This window comes from Poecile atricapillus, chromosome 3 (assembly GCF_030490865.1).
Source record: "Poecile atricapillus isolate bPoeAtr1 chromosome 3, bPoeAtr1.hap1, whole genome shotgun sequence".
Classification (NCBI taxonomy): Eukaryota; Metazoa; Chordata; class Aves; order Passeriformes; family Paridae; genus Poecile; species Poecile atricapillus.
In genome coordinates this window covers 102,671,115-102,690,961 of record NC_081251.1, presented here as the reverse complement: position 1 = coordinate 102,690,961, position 19,847 = coordinate 102,671,115, and the positions used below count along the sequence as shown (strand labels likewise).

The following is a 19,847-nucleotide window of genomic DNA, read 5'->3' as shown; positions in this document are numbered from 1 at the left end:
GACTGGAATAGTCCTGTTGTCTTCCAGAGTACTTGACTTGACTGATTTCAATCTGACAATGGTGTTGAGGAGTACATTTAGAGCAGGTAGCTTGGTGTGTAGCTGCAGTGTGAGCTGCAGGTTGGGCTATGAGGGCCAGGAACCTGACCCTGAGCCCAAGAGGCCTCAGGGACCTGTGACCCAGCCAGGGGACTGGGCACTTAGGAACAGCAGGAGCCAACCACATAGAGTTTGGTGCTGTGAGGTTATCAAAGCTCACGATCCCTCCTTGACAGCACCAGCTTGAGCTATTATTTTATTTTGTTATTCCATTATTCTGCTGATGAGCTATTGCACCCTGACTAAACCACCTTAAGGCTCTGGAGGTCTGGGACTCTGCTGTGGGAAGCCCAGAGTGGGGCTGGTGAGGTGACTTGGTGTGCTTGGGATTTAGCTGGGAAGGGTCTCCGGTCCCAGCTCGGGTGGTGTGAGGGTGACTCTAGAGTGGCACCTGGATGGTCAGACAGGGAAGTTTCCTTAACAATGACTTTATATTTTATCTGTTCAGGAATACTTTCCAATCCATTTTCTTCTCATATGTGTTTCTCAGCCACACAATTTCCACTAATATAGACTGTGCTCAAGAAATTTAACTATATGTTGGCAAGATTGTAGGAGAAATAAAACCTTCCCTTATTTATAGACTCTTGGCTTTTAATTTCCATCTGACTTTTTGGCAAGTTTTAAGAATCAGACATGTTGTATCCTTGTTACTTTTATTAGAGTTATAATGGATTAAAATGTTTCATGTTGAGTGCAATATGACATTTAAAGCAGGCTTTAATTTCCAAAAGATATCATTTTCTATCCATCTACATTGTATAATGGTCCAAGGCCCTAATGGGGAATTACTTCTCTTACATTTCATACAGAAATGTTTCAAATTCATTTTAAACAGCATTCATACTGGAAAAGTGATAGGCAGCCCATAAAATTTTTAAACTGAGAGAATCTAGAGAAGAATGATAATTTTCTTTTATCACTCTGTGCCAGATTTGTGTTAGACTGTATCCTTTCATAAAATAAATAGTGATTTTTTGTGTAAGTGAACATATTTATGAGCTCAACAAACCACAGAACTTTTTGTCCTGTGGATGTTTCAAAGCTAATAAAAATAATTGTACAGCATCAAGTCCTAATACTATCAAGTCCATTGGCATTCAGTTAATCAACTCGTGTTTTGGTAATAAGTCAGATGAACAGATACTCTTAATTTCTATTCTCTTAGGAGTCCTTTCAGCTAGTTCTTACTTGGCTAAGGTCCTTCTCAAAATTATATTCATTTTAAACACAATTGGAGGCTCTTAGTTCAATGTCCCTACTCAAACTGAGTAGCACTTTACTCCAGATAAGTGATCTAATCTAAATCAGTGGGGTAATTCGAGGTGCAAGATGCTACTTGATTTAAAATATTAAAATCCCTCTAGTTGGAAAATTCCTTAAATTCTTTGGAACTTTTATTATAACTATGTCATTTATGATGCAAAGAATGATGCTGACTTGGAATAGTGATGCTAAGCTGTGTCAGAGTTGTTCTTTATAGATATACATGTTTGTTGAGCCATTGTTACTCACAAATTGCAGTTTGTCACTTACTGACCCTATTTATCAATAGAGCTTGATAGCAATTGGGGAATTTAAATAACAAGAACTTTTAGAACAGGAATGGAGTATTTTTTCACCCACTTTATTATTGCATGGAAGGTAAAACATTAACAACTGTCCAAACACCAATGCCATAGACTGGAAGAAAGGAGAAGTAGAGAAAGGAGCAGTATTAGGGTTTTTTCTGTGGTCTGAGGAAAAAACTTTGCTCCTGTGTTCATACCCTGAATCTTCAACAAATGCCACTGGAAAGGGCAGGATGCACAACGTGACTTGGGATTGTGTTGGTTCTATTATCACTTAGACCTTTACCTGGAGACAGCTCTTAGGCATAGCTGAATATAATAAACCACACACAGCACTGGTTTATAGATCTCTCTGAAAAATTGGCTGCAGGGTGATGAAAAGTCCTGTAGGCTATCATAAAGCAAATCAGGATCACCTTAGTGCTTAGGGAAGAGGAGTTCTATAATGCAGTGTAAAGTGGTGCTTGAATTAATAATAGGAGATACTGCTTTGTTGATTCATTTAAATTAATTGCTCCAGCTGATTGAATTGGTTGAGGTGTTGAATGATGTGGCTTCAGCCTCTCTTACAGAAACATTGAGTTTTAGAGCTCAGCTGTAGCACAGTGATATGTGGGTTCCATAAAAGGCTGACAGGAGGCCAATAGACATGTTTTATCTGCTTTATTTTCCTCAGCATCTTTACCTGAAGAGAGGAGATGATATAATTAATGACAATTTTAATAGCAAAACCCAGCAATGATCTTTGTCAATGCCGCTTTGGTCAGTGAATTTTCTTACAGTTACTCTGGAAGAAGGGAAGATAAATGAATGAAATAATGGAATTACTAAGGAATTGTGCTGCACAGTTTGTGACCTTACAGGTGACAAATGTTACAACTGTTTGTAGCAGTCCTAGTTTGGGCACGCAGTCAGATGGGTACAAGGACCTAACTAGAAATTCTTTGGAGTAGCAACCAATTTCCAGGAAAACTTTGAACCTTTTTCAAGGTTTGCCAAGCTTGGTCAAAGGAACTCCATAAATATTGTCCTAGTCCCTATTATCCACAAATCTAAGAGAACTGGGCCAGAAAATAAGACATTCATTCTTAACCTGGCAGCTCAAGCTCTTTGGAGAGCTACAGGCAATAATCCCTTTGAACGTTTTCTCTTTCCCCATGCAATTAAATTCCTCTTCTGCTGTTAAATAGCCTGATGTTGCTCTTGCAGGAGAGCAGTTGCAATTCCTATTCAGGCTCCCGCCCAGATTTGTGGGAGTGTATCAGAATGCCTTCAGGAAACATTCAGCTGAATCTGGTCTTTAGTTTGAAACACTTTTTCCAGCAGCTTTTTCCATCTCCTTCCCATGGTTAACCCTAATAGCCATACCCTCCTCACCTCAACCCTGTGCATATATTCTCTCTTCTGTGTAAATAATTAATAACATATCAAAGTCTAGGAAGAAGCAATACAGAAGAGTTGTATTTTAATCCATCACATGAATTATTTCAAAACCCTCTCCTCCCCACTTCTCCCCCTGGCATATCATGTTTCTGGCTTGAAGCATTCCTTCCTTTACTTACCTTAGAAAATCTGTACAAATATATGAACAGAAATTTTGTGTATTTTTATAAACTTCAGCTTGTGCGGACTGGAAATACATAGATGAATATGTAAAAATCAGTAGTAATGAAGATTCATACGCTCATCTGAACATAGTAAATATAAATAATGCTTTCATATAGATTTTTTCAAAATTGTGTATATGTGTATATATATATATGTTTCATATTGTATATTTTTCATTCTTGGTAATTAATAGTAGCCTGCACAAATAGATTCAGCAGCTTTATCAATGCAAGAAATTAGTTACTGATGGGAATAAGTGCGTTCACATTGTAGCCCAGAATAAAGTACTGATAAGATACAGAAAGAAGAAAATTACATTATTGGGTAATTTCTTGTTACTAGCAGTCCTTACCCTTCATATTTGTAATAATAGTTAAAAATTGATTTTCTATTAATGAAAGTGCAGCTGATAGTTTTCATTACTGAACTTTACAGGCTTCAGTCTTTTCAGTCACAGAATGTGATGGAATCATAGTTTATGAGGGTCCAGAGCTCGATCAAACCATTGCATTCACTTCATCAGCGCCTGAAACCTGATGTGAATGTTGAAAATAAACATTATGCTACTTACATTATATGGGATAAATGGAATTATGTACATTACCCTTCAGTGCAATATACCTTAAATTCAAAATTGGAATGAACATGAGGAAGGCAGAAAGCTGTTGATTCAAGCAAACTATTAAGCTACATCAAATGTGAGTTCAGAGCAATAAATATTGAAAAGCTTTGCAATCATAAACAATAATAAATACAGTGAATGGGTTCTAAACAAAATATTTATCTGCTTAATACCGTAGAGGTAAGCAGATGTCCTTGAGTTGCTGCCAGACTGTGCTGAAATGAATGCACTATTTCATAAAGATGAATTTTGCAAACTAGTAGGACTTCAGAGGCCCAGGCCATTAAAAAAACCTTACTGTATCCTGACCACTGGCGTTTTGCTACAATGGGAACCATGCTTTCACGGGTAAGAATTTCAAAGGGCTGTGTGGACATTTTTCCCAAACATTGTGTGGATGCATGGAAGCATAAAGAATTATGCAGTAAATTCTGTGGCTGAGAGATATAACTGGCATGTTACAAAGTTGTCTGCTTACAAGCACTGTGCTGATGGCATTGCTATTCTTGACATTATAATTCCGCTGCTTTCAATTCTCTGGAGATGATAAACCCCAAACAACACAGTGCCACAAGCTAAGGGAGATGGCTGGAGTTTCGTGACAGTGCTCTGAAAGAGCGGCAGAGACATTATGAGGTTTGTCAGAAAGCATAGAAGCCTTTATCAAGCAAGTGAATTAGGCTTCCTCTGTTGTTTCTTACAATATCCAAAGCTGATGGTAAGGAGGTTTGTTTCCAATAACTGCTCAGTTTCTAGCTTTTAATAGTTAATGGGAGGTCGGGCTATAAGCTAAGATCAATCCCAGAGTAATAAATTTTGCATTATTATATTTGTCTTTCTTGAAATATAAACACCAGAGGATCTATTCTCAAATGGCTTCCGACCCATTTCTTTTCATAATTAATACAGGAAATTCGAAGAACGTGACTCCCCGTACAGCTCAGACAGAGGCAGATCTGTATTCATCAGCATGGATTAATTAGTCTTTTACCAGACACGCAGTTACTTCGAAGAGCTACAAAATGGGCAGTTATAAAGGAGGGAAAGCTTTCTCATAAAAACCCATAAGCCACATGTTCTTGCGGATAAGAGATACTTTTTTTAACTTTGATGTTTATTCTACGTAGTTTAAGATTTACAGCTAGATTTATCCAGCTCCACTGACATTGACCTTGCCTTCAATGCGGCAGCAGTATGGAATGAATTGCTCTTCCCTGGTTGATTTGAAGGGCAGTATTTAACAAAAAAATGCAGCAAAGATTCACTCTGAATAAGAACAGCAGAGCTTCTCATTGTTCAGATCTGAAGACTTACTTCTGGGTCATTGTATTCAGTATGACTCCACCATGCTTGGCAGGCTTCTTCTTTGTCTTCTAAATTGGGTAAACACATCTGTTACAACCAAGAAAAGGAGAATTATGCACTGCCACTTAAATCTTATGGACTATTCTAACAGCTCCATCTGTGACATTGAGGTGTAAGGAGTTGTTTTTTCTTAGCCTTCTCATTTTTGTTACTTATAAGAACCTCATTCATGGCCTGACACAATGTTTTATGAAGTCAACAGAAGGGCTGTCACTGTTTTTAATGAGCTTTGGATCAAGCCCTCAGTTTTTCATCAACACAGAACAAATCCTTTCACTCCAGACACCACAGTGACATGAACTCCATGAAGGTCCCAACTCATCAGGTGGAGATTTGAAGTCAGCAGTAGCAGCAAAGAGGAGAACTTGGGGGCCATCAGCAGTGATATTACCAGTCTAATGTGTCTGTGTTCTGGGATGTATTGTAACTGGAGATTAATGACACACAGCAGATTACTGCACATTTCAGACCTCTGCCCAGGAGGAAAGCAAAGGTGGGAGAGTAGGAGGAGAGGGGTTTCGTCACTCGCATTCCTAAACCAGACACCTTATGCCCATGTCCATTACCAATCCCTGGCACAGCCCCAATCTTCACTACTCTTGCAAAACTCTTTATAATAAAGATAAAACTGATTTCACTTAAAGTGTAAGTGAAATCTTAGACAGCAGACCTGCTACTGTCTTTGTCTTTGCTGAAAAAGTTGACAAACTCTCCTGAAACACATGCTGGTTGGTATTTTTGCATCAAGAGAAAAGCCAGCAGATCTGTTTGAAGAACAGTGAAACTATCCCACAAGAGTATTAATATAAAATGAGATATACAGTGATTTCTAGTGGTATGCACAGTGCATAAATTATTACAGATTGATGGCACTGGAAAAAAGCCCTAATTAATAGGCATGTAATTCCATAAAGAAAATGTGATGTTAGGAATAAATATATGGAATCTTTTTAAAAAGGCCTTTGAGTGTCCTTTTTTGCATTACGACTGACACAAAGCAGTTCTGCTTAGCAGTTGAGTAAGATTTTGAGACGTCTGGGAGTTGAACAAGTTGTGTAGCTCTACAGTTCTTCTTGGCTTTGCCTTTAAAAGTCTTCAGTTTGAGGGATTTAGATCCCTTTGTATGCTAATAACATTTTTAGTTGACCTTGAAAGAAAGTAAGAAAATTACAGTTACATTGTTATGTACTGTCTCCTTACATGGGCAAGGGGAGTATGGAGTGGGAGCATCGGGTGAAATAAACTGAATTACTTTTCATAGAATCATGGAATGGTTTGCCTTGGAAGGGACATTAACGATTATATAGTTCTACCCTCCTGCCATGGGCCAGGATGTTATCCACTAGATCAGGTTCCTCAAGACCCCACCCTGCCTGGCCTTCCAGGGATGGGGTCTCCACAACTTCTCTTGACAACCTGTTCCGGTGCCTCACTACCCTCTGAGTAAAGAGTTTTTTCTTGGTATCTAATCTAAATCTCTTCTCTTTTAGTTTAAAAATATTCCCACTTGTCCTATCATTAGCTATTTAATAAAATAGATAAAATGTAATAAAATAGATAAAAATGCAATAAAATTGAGAGTAGCCACAGTTTGAGACAGTTTAGGACAGATAGTAAAACTAGACTTCTGTATTTACAATGCATTAATCTATCTCCCTAAGGTTTGACCTATCCTCATGGAAAAGGAGTAGACAGCTTGTAGTAACTTTTCCAACAAAAATTGCACAGTTTTCCTGCTCTGTGCTGTTGCTGTTGTTAAGATGCAAGTTTTAAATGGAAGATGTCCCAACATGCTGCTATTTTAGTTCTGAGGAAATATGCTGGTGATGAAGTTAAGCACCTGAGTCCTAAGTGGTTTTGGATTACAGCACTTGTTTCAAACAGATTATAGATTTTGTAAGTGCATCCTGGATATAATGTGTAAAGATTTCCACTTTTGAAAGATGTACATTGAGCATTATGTAAATAAGCCATTGCTTACTCAGATGGTAGACTAATCTCTTTGTCCTGACATGACAAGTAAAGTATGTTTCCACTTGTTATTCCCATCTGTCACAAGATGATAAACCTCAGATCTGTAAAAGTCTTATCAGAATGTATTTGTTAACATCTTGCTCTGCTGGCCACCGTCACGTATCATTTTCATTGTGTAAATAAGTAGCTGCATTTTTTTTTGTCAGCCACGAGGCAACTGGAATTACTTGATTTCTCCATGTAGGTCCAGTTGAGGAAAGCATTTGGTTTAACTCATCCCTGTTCTTCACATCACAGAAATATGTTCATCAACCATAAGCTTAAGAACTCTTCCAAACAGATATGCATTTCTGAATCAGAGCTATGGCATTTAAAGTTGTTTCATTTGCAATTAAGTTATATTCAGTGCTGATTGCACAATATAAAACCCACTAATATTTCACTCGCTGCATAATTTTTAGAGATAAAGACCTCTTCACATTGAAATACAGCCTACGAATCCATTTACTACATGAGAACCTGATTTTTGTAGGGCAGATGATTTCCACGTGGGTTTGCACCGGTGCAAGTGGGCTGATTATATTTATTCCTCTTTTTTTTTTTTTAACAGCGGGGACAACGTATATCTTTAGCAAAGGTGGTGGACAGATCACTTACACGTGGCCTCCCAACGACCGGCCGAGCACTCGAGCGGACAGACTGGCAATAGGGTTTAGCACTGTGCAAAAAGAGGCTGTGCTGGTGCGAGTGGACAGTTCTACTGGCCTTGGAGATTATTTAGAGCTGCATATCGTAAGTATCAGCACCAAAGGTGTGAGATTTCTTCTTGTCTTGGTCGTGCTTGCCTTTGTGGGGGTTTAAATTTATTTTGTCTGAAGGTAATTTCAGTAGTTAATGAACCTTTTGAGGTCAGTAGTGAACTAAATGATACTGGTTTATTGCATACGGTGTTGTACAGGGTCTCAAACATACTCAAGATGTCTTTTATTTGCTACAGTGCTACTTTTCATGGCTTTTCAATTAAAAATCATCCTGGGATACCTGTACAGATAGAGCAGTTTATTGCAGTGTAATTACATGGAAGAGAATTTAGCAGTGTCAGAGGAAGGTATGTTTTATCCTGGTGGATTTGATCTGGAATGTAATGGTGGAATTGCAGTGTATCACAGCTGACTGTGTTTATTGTTAATATTAGAATTTGTCCTCTGATTTCACCGTTCTTTTGTGATGGTAAATCTTAAGCAGAAAGAAAGACTGTCAGGCTAGGAAGTCTTAAAAAGTAATTTTAGCTGCCTTAAAGCAAGGAACTAGCAATCAAAACTGAAAGCATGTGGAGTTTTATGGCATCATAAATAAGTGATCAATTGAGAAAAACATAACTAGAGCAATATAAAATTTTGTTGTTTAGATTAGTCTGAACTTTGTTAATGTGTTCATTTGATTTTTATTTGAGAATGTCTCTACTTTCAGGAACAGTTGAGTTCCTTTTCAATGGAATTACTTATTGATCTATAACCAATTACACTTTTACCCTCAGAAAACATTCAGCAGTGATCATTTTCAAAATTAGATGGGATTATGGTATTCAATCTTCCCAGACTCCTTTTTTCTGCAAAGGCACTTTTACATTGTGGATGAAGGTGATTTTCTAATTTATTTACTGGCTTGAGTAAATAAAGAAAGAAAGAAAACCGTAAATAAATTCAGAGGTTGTCTATACCCTTATCTTACATTGAATTGAACGGACAAAATAGTTGGCTGGTATTGTGCAATCTTAGTTTAAAAACTGAACAAAGCAACTTCTCCCAGGTGCCAGAAAAAATGAGAGCCTACATGTTTCAAGGCAAGTATTGTGTTGCTAGATAGAATTTAAATATTTGCTTTGCAAACACCAGGTGCCTTGTTACAATTTACCTCTTTATTTGCGATCTCAGAGCAAACCCATCCTCTGGTCAACAGAGTTACTTCTTACAGTTTTTTCTCGTTCATTAGCATACAAAGGAAAGTTTTCCTTGTAATTTTACTATACCTGAAGTCTATAAAAACTATAATATTTGTTTGCTCTTCCATTATATTTCTATTTTAAAGCAAATATTCTGTTCATTAATGATGAGTTTGAGATAAAAAAATATTGACTGCTCATAAATGTTTTTGGTTTTAAATAGATTTTTTTTTTCTCAAATAACTTTCTTATACCCATGCTGTAGCAAAAGATGGTAAAATAAAAGAATAATTGAGAGTTTTCTGTGGTCAGAAATACTACCAGCTTAATAAGGATGGGGAAAATGATAAATTGTACTTTAGTTCTTTTGAAATTTCTGTGAAGCAGCAAAGCCTTTTATCATCCTGCTCTGTGAGGTGATATTGGCCTCCCTCTGCTGCCTTTGCAAGGGACTTTGGGAACCTCCCTGAGGCCTGCTCTGCTTCAGAGCAAAATGGTAACTGTGGGAAATTTCACTGGAATGAGGTTTGACCTTCTGAGAGCAGCTTCAGTGTAGTCTGTCCCTAGAGTGGAGACACTGAGGGATTGACCTTAAATCCTAAGACATTTGGCAAGGATTTCTATAAGGGTTGTCAGTGATAGGTAAAGCTTGGAAAACTACTGGGATATAATTTCCTGGAATCTAATTCAAGTAAGGATAGTATTCAAAGGGAAGTTGAAAGGCAGTATTTTCAAAAGCACTTGTGACACCAAAGACCATATATCTCATTAAAGTCACTTGAGCTGCAGATACTTCTGAGAATTTTACCTGAGATCCATTTTAGCTCAGAAAGAGATTGTGAAATATCACAGTTATAAAAATGAAGAGAACATGAAACAGGGAAGTCTATGTATGTGTTACATTTGAAAAATAATTAATTAGATCTAAATGTTTCCATACTGACAGCTATTGTGTTAAACCAGCTGTAATAAAACCAGTAGGAGGGGTTTGTCATTCAAAACTTCCTTCTTTTATCAATATTGAGATGCCACTAGGAGTATCTTATCTACTAAACAACCAGAAACATGTTATGGATAGAGGAAGGAGATAAGATTAGGAGGGAAGTGTTTAATTCTGCATGTTCTTTTGCATGTACCCACTCACCTGTTTGTGCCATGAATGTGCATGAGCAAAAAGTGCCTGTGTACCTTGAGATGCACTGTGCATGGATAACTCACCTGCGTGTGGTGGCAAAAAGAGTTGCACTGGAACTGCTGCTTTAAAAAAAAATTAGATTATAGCCCTCACTAGCATGTTGGGGTGGGTGCTTGAGAGCTTTGAGGTAGCTTGCTCTTAACCTTCTTCATTCTAGAAATGGAAGAGGAAATCACAAGTTAGATTATGGTACTTCAATGTGTGCTTGCCCTCTTTATTATTCTGTTTACTTAAAGACAATGTAAACCTAATAATTAAATCAAACTTGTAAAAAATTCTGATTTTAGAAATTGCTGCTTGATAATCTGAATAATAGCTTTGGTGTTAGGTTAGGAACATATTTATTTAAACTAATCATTTAACCTCTCCAAATAACCATTGTTATGAGGAACATTTTTAAAAATGTGTCGTCTGCATTGCTAGCAGACGCTTAACAGTTCCAGTGCAAATGTTTTAAATTCCAAGGTAGATTATTCTAAAACTCCACCTGTACTGTAGCAGTATAAATAAAGGACTGTTTGTGTGTATGATACATATGCAACACAGTACTTCAGGAAAGGGATTTTAAAATGTTTTAGTCATCCAGAGCTGCAGCAATTAGCTTTCATTTCAATCACTTGACTTCTCATATGGAAGTGTCTCGTGTGCTCTCTCTGCTGGGAGATTTAGTTCAAGAGGAAATAGATATTGTACCTAAAAGTCTGCTGCCACTTCTTCTCCTGTTGGTGGATAAATGAAGGACAGATAACTCTGTTAATTACTGCAGGCTTCCTTTTTTTTCTTCTTTTCATGACATGGTTCACATCCATCTCCATGTCACATGGAAAAAGGCAGCAGCATTTCATGCAGTGTTCAATTAATCACCATGTGCATTCCTGTCCTTAACTTTTTGTTTGACTTCTAGTGCCCTTAGGTATTCTGCCAGTGATTCCTATTCCTACCTTCGCTCTTCTTCTCTTCCCACCTTGTTATCCCACATCATTAGAAAGCAAAGTGTACAAATATATGAATGTCATTGTCTTCCACAGGCACTGTGCTGTTGCTACCTCGAATTTTTAGCTTACCTATGGTGAGGAACAAAGTGAAGTTAGACACAGCTATCACCTCAAAGGGCTAAGAAGTCCTGTTAAATTTCTCTTTCTGTCAACATTGGTAGCATAGGAAACTGTAATTCTCCTGTGTTGCACAAAGGGTATTTGCTCTGTTTGAGAAGGACATATTTCCATCAACCGACTTCAGCCATTATAAAAAATACATAAATTATGCCATGTTTTCATCTTTCATTGTGAAAATGAAAACCTTTATAACAAAAGGTAACATTTTTTTATGCCTGATGGAAGGAATCAGCAGTTTTTGTGTCTTCTTTGTATTGTTTGTTTGAAATTCAAAGTATTTGCGGAGCACAAAGCAGCTGTTTTTATGGTGATAGCTGATTTTGAAGCTGAGAAAAAGTTTGTATGAGCATAAGGCCAGCAGAGGATTTAAAAGTATAAAGCTTTGGCATTCTAGAGAAGAAACCCAGCCTAGGGCACATGAGCTACTCAAGCTGATCTGGTCACTTCTCCTAACTCAAGCAGGGTGAGAATGTACTAATTAATCTCATTTACAGGTATGGACCTGCTGAACTATGTGAAGTTGTGGTGATCATCTGATAGGAAACATTCAGAGGTCTAAAATAAGGAATAAGGCAGATGTGGCAATGTTTTGAATGTTGTTCTAACCCTCTCCAGGTGGAAGGTGTGGGGAAATGCCCTGTGAAATGCCCTGTTTATTTTACTGTGGTTCCAGTGAGAGAACAGTGAGTGTCTGTCTATATTTAGGATAAAGAAGTCATATCAAACTAAGAAGAAATGAAACTTAGGGTAGATTGTAATAGATATTTTTTTGTTTCATTCTATTTCATGTCACCAGAAAGCAATATTTTAGGGGAAATGCTAACTGATAAGATTAATACTGTGATAATAAAGTATGGAAAACCACTTCAAAAGATTTGCTAACACATTACCTGAAAAAGTATGGTATGGTTAAAACAGATGGTATCAATATATGCAAGGCACAACACAATTAACCTGAAATATGGTGAAGATGTAGCATTACTGGCATGATGGATTAATCAATATTGTCCTTAGACTTTCAAGATGTGTTTGTGAGGCTTTCAGAGTTACAATTAATGACTGAGGTGAACAGTCTTGGGAGTGGAAAGATTGTATATCTTACAGAAAATAGAGTTTCAGATTGTAAGTAAGCTCAGTTCATGCTCTTTGTCCCAAATATTTACATATTACATATATTAAAATATATATTGTACAAATGACATTTTTTATTTGAATTTTTTTTAAACTTTCAGCACTTAAAATGAGTATTATTTTCTACTTCCCTCCTTCTGTCTCTTAGTTATACATATGCAGTACTCTGCTACACCAGGCTTTTAATAGCTGGCTCTGTAAGACTTTATTGTACATATCCATAAAATATGGATAATTTTAACTTATGCAAGTATAATGACCTTCCCTCAAGTGAACAGAAGGAGAAAAACTCAAGTGAGGATCAGAGTTTTGTGTTTGAGTGTACCAGGGAAAGAACTGCAATATTTTATGATAAATGCATTTGTTATTCTCTTTTGAATACTTTTCATGTCTTGGGCTTAATGTCTAATGGAAAGTCTATTGATTTTTATTGACTTGGTTGTATTTGGATCAATTCCTGGAGAGATGGATGTACTTTTAGTGAGACTGAGGATAAAATGCCTTTGATTTTAGTGGTTTGTATTGGAGCGAATTAATTTTCCCTGGAAGAGTTTAATAATATTTTAAAAATAATATTCTTGTTTATTCTATACTATAATTATTCCATTATAATATTTATATTTCATCTAATAATCATCATTCAAATCTAGAATTTCTTATTATAGGTAACTATGGAAAGCAAAGATTTGGGAATGCCAATGGTGGCTTGTATATATTCATGAAACAGTGATGAGTTTAAAATTGAATTATTCACATCCAGGAAGGGATTTAAAAAAAAAAAAACCAAAACAAAAAAAACCAAAGGGCAGACCTATTTTCCAGAAATCTGATATTTTAGAAGTGCTGAACATGCACAACATTGGCTAAAGTCAATGGAAGTTGAATGTAGTCAGCACCTCTGAAAACCAGGTCATCAGCATCATGTCAGTTCAGTGGGCGTCAGGGACCACTTTGGAGCCCTGGAAAGACTTTAGACCATTATGTTTATCAGAGCTGAGATTTTTAATAATCTGCCACCTTGAAGCACAAGAAAATTTCATAAGGCCTATGTTATCTAATCCAGAATTCCTCTTTTATTTGATATTTTTTTATTATGCTTATGGATGGGATATTTATTTGTGATTTGTTTTATCATTTATATATGAATGAAAAATGCTATAGGAAGTTTAACTATTATGACAGTGATTGGTTTCTTTGGGGAACAAAAAACTCAGCAACCAGACTCCATGTTAACCTTTAAACTGAAAAATAATTACTATGGAAGAAGGATTTCCAGACTTGTTTATGGGTTTGAATAATAAAAAAAAGCAGTGCAATCAAAGAAGACTCATTTATGGGACTAGACAGGCAGGTGAGAATGCAATTCAATGCACACAAACATTAAGTTAATTAGAATGGGAGCAATGAATTAATCTAGGGAATTTGTGCTAAATGCAGCAATCATTTACCTCACTGATCAGGTTAAAGATCTGACTTTGTAGGAAAGAAAATAAATGAATCACTGAGATGGTCAAGTCATGCCTTGAAACCATGCAGTTAAGTTATTCTTTTGTATTAGCAGAGACAAAGATTAAAAAAGCTCTGAAATGGGTTTTTATTATATAAGCTATTTCTTAATCCCTCGTCTTAAATACTCTGCACAATCTGTTTTCACACTTTGAGCAGCAGTGGTCTGCTCTTGCCACAAACAGGCCAAATTGCTGAGGGTAGGTTATGGAAATGTGTTAATTCTAGCACAGAGCAGACTGATACCTTACTGTATGAAAAAATATGAATAGAATTTGCACAGTTGATGTAATTAAGCAGTTTGACTCTGACTGCCATCATGGAGCACTGCAAGGAGAAATCCTGATGTTTTGTGGAAGGTCCAGTGTACCATGTGGTAGGTCTGATCTCCCAGCTGATTGCCCGGTTCCTCAGACTAGAAATGTGCTTAAGGGAGGCAACTCCTTTCATTTTCTTCCTTTGTCTTGGGATAACATAGAAATTTTCACTTCTCTCTATCTGGCAAATAACTCCTTTAAGCATCCTGCTCCTTTTGTGCTTTTGGGAGAATATAAACTTCCCTCCCAGAAAACCATGCTGTGTAGTGGGCTCACAGCCTGCCAGCTCCTTGACCAGAGAAAATTGCACAGCCAGCAGAGCCCAACTTCCCAGCTAAAATACCGTGCCAGTGGCACAATGGTCCAGCCCTCAACAATAGTGAACCTCCTCAAGTGTTTCCTTCTAGGAAAGGTGTAAAGCCTGGCTGAAGGTGGGTAGATCTTTAAAACACTTCCTTTGGGCCCACATATATCAGAATCACCTGAAAACAATATGAAAAGAATTGCATGTGGCTGTGGCCTTGTATGAAGTTATTGTATGGATCAGGTAGTGGATTCTAAATTCCCTTCTGATCCCTCATATCTCAAAATTACACTGGAAATTGAATCTATCTGTTGACAGAGCTGCTTAAGATCCAGAACTTGGGTACTGAATTTGATGGCAAGTCTTCCTATGACTTTACTGTTGCAAACTGTGCACAAATGGACCCTTAGATCTGGCACAAGGACAGAACATATACATACAACTTAATTTTCTTGTTGAGTTTAAAAAAAGCACCAAGATTAGGAATAGAAGGGGTTTGGCCTGGGTCATGTTATATTAATAACAAAAACTCTGTATTTTTAAGAATTCAAGTGAGCCAATTTGGAAAATCTAGCACAAGACCACGCATAATTAATTAGCACAAACTTGAAGAGGCTCATGACCTCTTCATAAAGCTCCTCTAATTTTTTACATTGTCACTTTTAAAGCTCTGAAGTACTCTATGGATTACATCCAGTCATATTTTCAAGGATTATTTCTTTCTTCTTTCTCTTTACTTTTTATTTTACTTTTTATTTTTTCTTTGTATTACTTCTTTCTCTTGCCTTTCCCTTTTTCCCCAGCTTGTTCTTCTGCCGTGTCCTCAAGCACAAATCTGTGTGTTGTACAAATTCAGCAGTCCAAGTGAATCCCAGTGAAAAGAGGTGGCAAACATCCAGGGGTCTCAGGGATTATGTACCTTTTCTTTCCCATGAAATGAGGCCAAGGAAGGAACTGGGGAGTCACCTCAGGTGGTGACTGTATGGTGTATTCACATGGAAGAACTTCTTGATGAGAACCATTAATAAGTTCCACTTAATTAAAAAACAAAAACAGCAACAGCAAAACAAAAAGGTGTGGCCAGAATTAGTAGGTATATCCTTTGGCTTTTCACATACAACAAATTTCTGGCATCAGAAAGGAGGCCACAGGAATTAGTTTACGATGTACAGACAAATAGACGGTCTTGCCTCCCACCTTTCCTAGTTTATGTTATTTCCTCTCATTGATGTTTTAGATCCATCAAGATCTAATCACATACTTGTAATTCAAAATTCCTGGCACTGGCTACTGGCCAACATCCTTGTATATGAAGGTTGCAGATATTTTAATAACTTGGCACCAACTCTCCCAGAACATTGCCATGTATAAAAAGCACCAATGAAAAATTTAGCAGGCATTTTAGCATCTTTATTAAGATTAAAAGAATACTTGACTATTTGAAGTTGTCGTTGAGGTGTTCACTGTAACCAGGCTGATCATCCAAATAAGGAAGGAACTGAAATACAGGAAATTACTGTCATTATTTGGAGAATGAGAGCTCTGGATGACTGAGAGTGAAATCTAAGAGCTACTTTTGTTCACTTATTCTATGGGGATAGTATTCTGCTTATTCTATTTAGCCATAGATATAATAGTATCTATATTATATGCTTATATTATTATTTATATATATATATAATATATATAATAAGCATATATTTTTTGTTATAGCTAGTCATGTAAGAGAGTCAGCCCTGAGAATATTTCCTAGCTGATTCCTTCCTGGTTCTTGTCTAATTTCAGAGAAGCACAAGAATATTTGTGCTCCCCCCTCCCTGCTGGGCATGTCTGGCTCAACACCAAGTGGAAGGCATGCATACCCGGTGTGTCAGAAGCCGTGACAGTGCAGGCTGGATACAGGTTTCAGATACTTTTGGCTGACAGTGTGTTGTCTGGGGGAAAAAAAGTAAAAAGGACAGACTGGATCAATGGTATCACATTCAGCATATCCTAGACCATGCTTTTGGCTCCTAATGGGAGCTTGAATAAGAAGCAGTGACTCTCAGACTGTTGTTGACCATTGAAGGAGGGCCAGGTTTGTACAGGACAGATCAGGTTTGTTCCCTATGAATAAAAGCCAGAATCCAAGATCTGGCCCATTAACTCCCTGTCTTTTAAATTTATGAGCTCTAAGTGAGGATAAGGATGAAGTGTGCACTGCAGCACAAAATACCAGTGCAGTGGTCTTTCAGTGGACATGCAGTATGAAGAATATTATTTTTAATACCAGTGACAGTGATTAGCTATTGATGCAGAACAAGACGAGGGTAAAAATGCTGCTGGTGACCTGATCAGATTCTCATCCTAACTCCAATTCTCATCTCACCTCAAATATTGATTTGTTTGAAAATATTCCAGAAATACGAATAAGTAGGAGCAGGATCTACATCAAGCCAGAAAACTACTGCAGGAAGGTGAGGTGCAGAAGCAATTTTACAGAGCCTGCTCCTTTCCTTCAGTCATTTGTTTAAGTAAATATCACTAATATAGTTAATCACTGTGTGCAAATAAGGAAAGCTCATCTTAATACTATTCTGTTTTTGTGAGATACTACCTTAATTGAAACTCACAATTAGTTAATTAGACCACTTACTTAATTCAGGTTTTGCTCTGTGAAGCCTCAGTGTCATCACTAAATTGAAAACTTCTTTTCATATTTAATGCTATTTTTTTTTTTTTTTCCTTCTGACTGTTTCATGCTCTTGAGCCTTTCTTCCTGTTTCCTTACACCACTCTATCAGTGAGAAGGAACTGGAGTGAAATACCTGGATGGGTGTAGGGGAGGGTGGAACTGGACACACTTGGCTCGGCTCCTACCTTCATCCAATTAACTTACTTACCTTTTGTAGTCTTTGTCACTAGCTCGTTGCACCAGGGTTGTGCAGGAAACAGAGCCAGAGCAGGGAATTTATTTGTGTTTTCTGAAATCCTGGCTGCCAGTTGTATCTTCATCTTCCTTTCACCTACTTGCCTATGCTCTTTAATCACTGTCTCTCTTGCCTGAGCTTAACACTCTTGCCATCAGTGCATCTCCACTGCTGGTGGATCACTGAGCAGCCTATTGCTTTCTCTCCCAGCAATAACCATAGGTGTACAATATTTGCTTTCCCCTTGAATCTAGCAGTGATTCTTCCCGCTTGACAGTGGGCTGCTGCTGCTGTTAAGTCTTTTTTTTTTATTTATTTCTTTTTTTTGTTGCTCAGATCATACCACTCAGAGGAATTCCTGTAACAATAACAGACAGGATAAAGATTTAATGAACTGATACTGTCAGTGTTCTGTGTTCTGGTGGCTTATGTTTAATGTAACAACCCCACTAACAACAGGTGAGTTTCCCTGTTAAGTGTTTGGAGAGGCTTAAATATCTCGCTGTTTGAGAAAGCCCATTTCCACTGAAACATGCTAATGCTTCAGAGGGTGGATTAGCTGAAGGAACTGACTCATGCATTTCCTGGCTTTCGATAATTACCTAGCTTATGTTGAATAAGGGATGCTGGGGAACAAAGAAAAGACACAGCCCTTCAGTTTTGCCAGTTCTCCGTGAAATTATCTCAAAGCCTTCAGTGCAGCAGCATGGAGTTACTAACGTGGTTTTAACTTCTTGTGCTGGAATTTGTAGGTGATGATCTATGCTCAGTCAAGGGTGAAATGTAAGTCCAGATGTTCCCTCAGGGAGATGTAAATCACACTTGCTGCTGCAGCATTACACATTCTTTGTGGGCTAGGAAAGCTGCTTCTACAAGGACTGTGAATTCTTCCCTCTGTTATTCCACAGTTAGGTCAGCCGCTCATCTTCATCCCAGGCCTCTGGATTGAAGGATGAGGATGAAGCATTACAGCAGACATCATCATGCTCCACTTTGGGTCCAGAAATCTCTTGTTTTAGTTCAGCCCTCCCCCTTGATGGACTTGCAACTTCTTACCTACAAACTGAATGCAGCAGACTGCATTCTTCCTGTCTGCTGTGAAACCCCATTAATGTCCTTGGTCCCCATACTGGGCTTTTTTCTCCTGACCCAGTGAATTCCAGGGAACAACAGAGAGTTCCTGGAGCAAAAGTACTCAGTGTTTCCCTGGCATAGCACTTGGGAACTTTTAAGGCTGTCAGTGGATTATGTAGCAGTACCTTCTCATTCAGGGACAGCCACAAAGAGCGTTATCATACATGAAGCTACTTTACAGTAACTTCTACCAACCCAAATAAAAAGTGGAAAGATTATTCTAGAGAGCCTTAATAACTGCTCAGCATATTTGATAATGCCACTGCTGTCGGTATCATACTCATCACAATGTTTAATAGCTGAACAGATGCAGCTTACTAGAGCACCACATGGTAGGCAGCAGCAGGGAGTCCCATTTGACAAGTTGGTTTTGGTTTATTTCCTTCCCAGAGAGCCTTCCCTGATATCCCAGGTTTCTGTAGTGTTTTGATTTGCTACTCAGCAAACAGGAAAAGGCAAGGGAATTCTCTATTACTTGTTTCCAAAGCAAACGGGGTTTTGACATTTTAGTGGCTGTGCTATGAAATTCCTAATAAAGCTCATAGAAGCATCTTTTAATGTAAAATTACCCATCTTTTCTCTGAAAAGAGTTGGGCTTTAGCAAGAAGCTTATACTCATATGCATGGACCGTTTGTAGGACAGCAACTATGCTGGTTGTTGGAGGTGACTTCCCATTTGAGGATTTTTATTTTCTTTTAATTGCAAGACTTTGTGTATACATCTGCAAGTCACACTGCACAGTAAGCAGTAGCTCTTGGCTGTAGTGGTGCCATGGGATGCTGCAGTTGTTTGGTGCTTCTAGATTTGCTCCCCACAGAACAATACAGAGGAACATTTCATAAGACTTTCAGGTTTTCTAATTGCTTGCCTAGAAAAACACCTGAGTATGTACTCTGAGGCTAGAAGAAGATGGCTCCACTGTTAATACGTTCTAAAAAAATCAGTGGATAATACAGAGGAGATAACGAAACCATAGCTATTTGATTTGGGCATTTCTTTCCAGGAAACGTATAAGAATAATATAATTAAGATGGGAACAAGACTTAAAGTGCTG

General features: G+C 37.7%; 1 protein-coding gene across 18 annotated transcripts in view; it reads left to right on the top strand.

Moving 5' to 3' along the window:
* The window catches only part of NRXN1 (neurexin 1), a 675,301-nt gene that overhangs the window by 456,519 nt on the left and 198,935 nt on the right, over window positions 1–19,847 (top strand). For all 18 annotated transcript variants that reach the window (XM_058835042.1, XM_058835041.1, XM_058835043.1 and 15 more), the window contains one exon: window positions 7,850–8,031. In XM_058835042.1, coding sequence (XP_058691025.1) covers window positions 7,850–8,031 — 182 coding nt within the window. The remainder of the gene's footprint in view (window positions 1–7,849; window positions 8,032–19,847) is intronic.